Source organism: Helianthus annuus, chromosome 12 (assembly GCF_002127325.2).
Source record: "Helianthus annuus cultivar XRQ/B chromosome 12, HanXRQr2.0-SUNRISE, whole genome shotgun sequence".
NCBI lineage: Eukaryota > Viridiplantae > Streptophyta > Magnoliopsida > Asterales > Asteraceae > Helianthus > Helianthus annuus.
This window is the reverse complement of record NC_035444.2, coordinates 56440360-56444235: the sequence shown is the minus strand read 5'-3', so window position 1 is coordinate 56444235 and position 3876 is coordinate 56440360. Positions and strand designations below refer to the sequence as shown.

Genomic DNA, 3876 nt, shown 5'->3' with positions numbered 1-3876 from the left:
TGGGTGATGAGCAATGGATACGTGATGAAAATGAGACCAGTTATGGAACACAGTGTTACACTCCCTTGGTAGAGATCACCGCTAAATCTCCTCTAAGACGGAAATCGCCACATCTAGTCCAAGTCTAAGAGCATGTATATAATGAAGTTCCTTGCGAGTGCGAGACATCCTTACCTCAAAACAAGATTGTAGACTTTGCATATGGATTCTGTCATTCTGGTAAACCTATTGATGATGACATAAATGAATTCAATAACACTAAATGGCACACATGATATTGCATGGGTCATATATTTCTTAGCCGATATATTTTATTAGGAATAATATTTGAATTATTATTGTTTAGATATACCTGATCTCTTGTAAATTATATTACGATCGTATTACCTAAATTAGAGATAGATAGGTATTGTATTTCTCCCTATTTAAAGGGATCTGTTGAAGGAATAAGATCGAGAATTCACGACCATAAACTCTTTTATGGTATCAGAGCTTCGGTTCTGTATATCATCCTTCTTTTTTTTCTGTCGTTCTTTTCTTCTCAGTTCTGAACACTTATTGGCCGCAGTCACTATGACCAAACCTGATCAGCAGTCCTCCTCCAATCCTAAGACGACCCCCACCCTTCATCCTGCCTACTCTATCTCAAACATACAATCAAAAATCAGAACCCTTGATGGCACCTCTGTTACGTATTCCTCCTGGGTAAAGTTGTTCAAGTTTCATTCAGTTGCATATCGGGTCATCAATCACATCGATGACACCCCACCACCAGATTCCGCTGATCCAACATATACGGATTGGAAGGAATTAGACGCTCTGGTCTCCCAATGGATTTATAGCACAGTTTCTGATGACCTACTTACTCGAATTCTTGACACAGATGCATCAGCCCGTACCACTTGGCTAAAGCTTGAAAAAATCTTTCTTAGCAATAAGAAAGCCAAAGCAGCAGCTCTTGAAACACGGTTCGTAAACCTCACCCTTGCGGCCTGTAGCTCAGTTGACGACTATTGCAAACAATTAAAGGATATAGCAAATCAATTCGACGATGTTGGCGAGCCGGTGACGGAATCACGTCTAGTACTTCAATTGGTTCGTGGCCTCTCTCAAGAATATGACACCACAGCTTCTTTAATTAACTCACAGGATGTAGATTGGGATCTTGCCAGATCCATGCTAAACGATGAAGTCATCCGTCAGGCTGCTCGTCAGCAGCAATCTTCATCCGTTTTAGTCGCCTCAACCGTCCCAAACTCAACAACCCAGTCGCAACAGCCCTCTGCAGCAACATCCTCACCTGATAACACAACTGCAACCAACTCAGGCTCCTACCAGTCCAATTATCGAGGCCGGGGTCTTGGAAAACATGGTCAAAATTACCGTAGACGGGGTGGACGTGGACGTGGCTACCGGGGGAACCCTACGGGGACTTCATGGCAATTCCAGAACTCATAGGCTTACCCACAATGGGCTTGGTGGAATACTCCACCTTGTCCCTATCCGACCCAAACCACATGGCGGCCAAATCAAGCCCCGAACAACTCCGCAGCCCATTACACAGGTTACTCAGGTCTGCCCACTTATGGTCCAGCACCTCCCACAACCGAGCACCTCCCACAACCGAGTATGATGCGTTGAGCCCGTCGGATCTCAGCCAAGCCTTCAATACCATGCAACTCAATTACCCGGATCCGTATCCAATTATGGACACAGGCGCTGAACGTCATGCTACAGACAATCGAGGTATGATTCGACACCCAAATTCATTTACTGTTAACACTAAACTGTTAGTCGGCAACGAACAGTGTTTACCAATTGAGGGTTCGGGCACCGGTTACCTTCCCATGTATAACCGAACTTATATACTACCCAATATACTTTATAGTCCTCACATTATCAAAACCTTATTGTCCGTCCGCCGTTTTACCCGTGATAATAATGTTTCTCTTGAATTTGATCCATTTGGTTTTTCCTTGAAGGACCTCAAAACGGGACGACTCCTTTCCCGCCACAATAGCACGGGTGATCTTTATCCAGTCACTCCACCTACCCTTCCGCCACAAGCTTGCTTCATTGCGTCCACGACTTTACCATGGCATGACCGCCTCGGACATCCTAGAGCACAAGTTTTAGATGTTTTATCTCGAAATTTTGGTTTTCCTTGTAATTCGAATAAGCACTCTTCTTTTTGCTCTTCATGCCATTTATCTAATAGCAAACGTTTACCTTTTTATGAATCAAATTCCTTTACATTTTCTCCATTTGATATTATACATTGTGACTTGTGGACATCTCCTATCGTTAGCAAAACTGGCTATAAATATTATATGGTATTAATCGATAATTTCTCAAACTTTGTGTGGGTGTATCCTTTAAAATACAAATCCGAGACATTTCCCACCTTTACCAAATTCCACAGAATGATAACCACCCAATTCAACCGCAACATCAAAACTTTTCAGTGTGATCTCGGGGGCGAATTTGATAACCATGCCTTTAAAAATTTCGCCCAACAACATGGTCTTTTGTTTCGGTTTTCTTGCCCCCAAACATCTTCCCAAAACGGTCGTGCGGAACGAATGATTCGTCGACTAAGTGATATCATCCGCTCCATGCTCATTCATGCACGGTTACCACCTATGTTTTGGGTTGAAGCACTTCACACCGCCACCTATCTCCATAATATTCTTCCCACTAATCGACTCAACTTTTTCACCCCGACCTTTGCTTTGTATCTCCGCCATCCTACATACGACCACTTACATGTCTTCGGGTGTGCTTGTTATCCGAACACATCCGCCACCCAACCACATAAACTACACCCCCAATCCGTTTGATGTATTTTTTTGGGATACCCTCCTGACTTTCGCGGTTATCGTTGTTTTGACCCGACTACCGGTAAGGTCATCATATCTCGTCACGTAACTTTTAATGAACACACTTTCCCCTATACCATTCCTACCCCACCCACTACTTACTCATTCCTAGATGATGTTATCCCACCAGGGTTCACGTTTACCCAACCCGTCTCCAAATCCCTTACGACCACACCAACTCCACCCATCATACGAACCTATCAACGACGCCCGAAACCCAACACCACTATCCTCCCGTCACATGCCGCTACGGTCGCTCCTTCCCTGCCCACATCGCCTCCTACGGTTGCTCCCTCACATTCCCACATATCTCAGCCTACTTCCTCAATCAACACCCACCCCATGACTACCAAGTCTAAAGCTCATCGTACCTTGCTCTCCACCTCTATTTCACCAGTTCCCACTACTTATGCCAAGGCCTTTGCCGACCCTCATTGGTTACATGCTATGCAGGCTGAGTTTAGTGCTTTACAGGAAAATGATACATGGCAGTTGGTGCCTAGACCACAAGATCGACCAGTTATTCGTTGTATGTGGCTATTTCGCCACAAATTTAAATCTGATGGGTCACTTGAATTGTACAAAGTGTTAGGATTTAGATCACACACACACGATCAATAAACGAAAGCAACAAGAAAAGTAGACACGAGATTTACGTGGTTCGGTCACAGTGTGTAACCTACGTCCACGGGGGCAACTAGGGTTTGTATTTTATTGAGTGATCATGATTACAAGTACAAGAGATATATTTATAGGCTAGAATTAGGGTTAGTCCCTTGCTAAACAAGTAACTAAACAACTAGGCTTAAAACACTTAAAGCCCATTAGGGTTAGGGCCGGCTGAACCCTTTCCCATCTTCTCTCTAATTCTTGACTAGCCTTAATGGGTTGGGCTGAAGACAACATCTCCAACAATCTCCCACTTGGTGTCTTCGGACCTCGAACTGCACCATCTCTTCTGTACTTCTGTAAATGAAAATCCCCCTTGATCTTCAAA

General features: G+C 44.0%; 1 protein-coding gene across 1 annotated transcript; it reads left to right on the top strand.

Moving 5' to 3' along the window:
• Positions 1–573: 573 nt before the first annotated feature.
• On the top strand, positions 574–1458 carry LOC110892884. The gene has a single exon (XM_022140019.1). It carries the CDS (start codon positions 574–576, stop codon positions 1456–1458), a length of 885 nt encoding a protein of 294 aa, XP_021995711.1.
• Positions 1459–3876: the final 2418 nt, after the last annotated feature.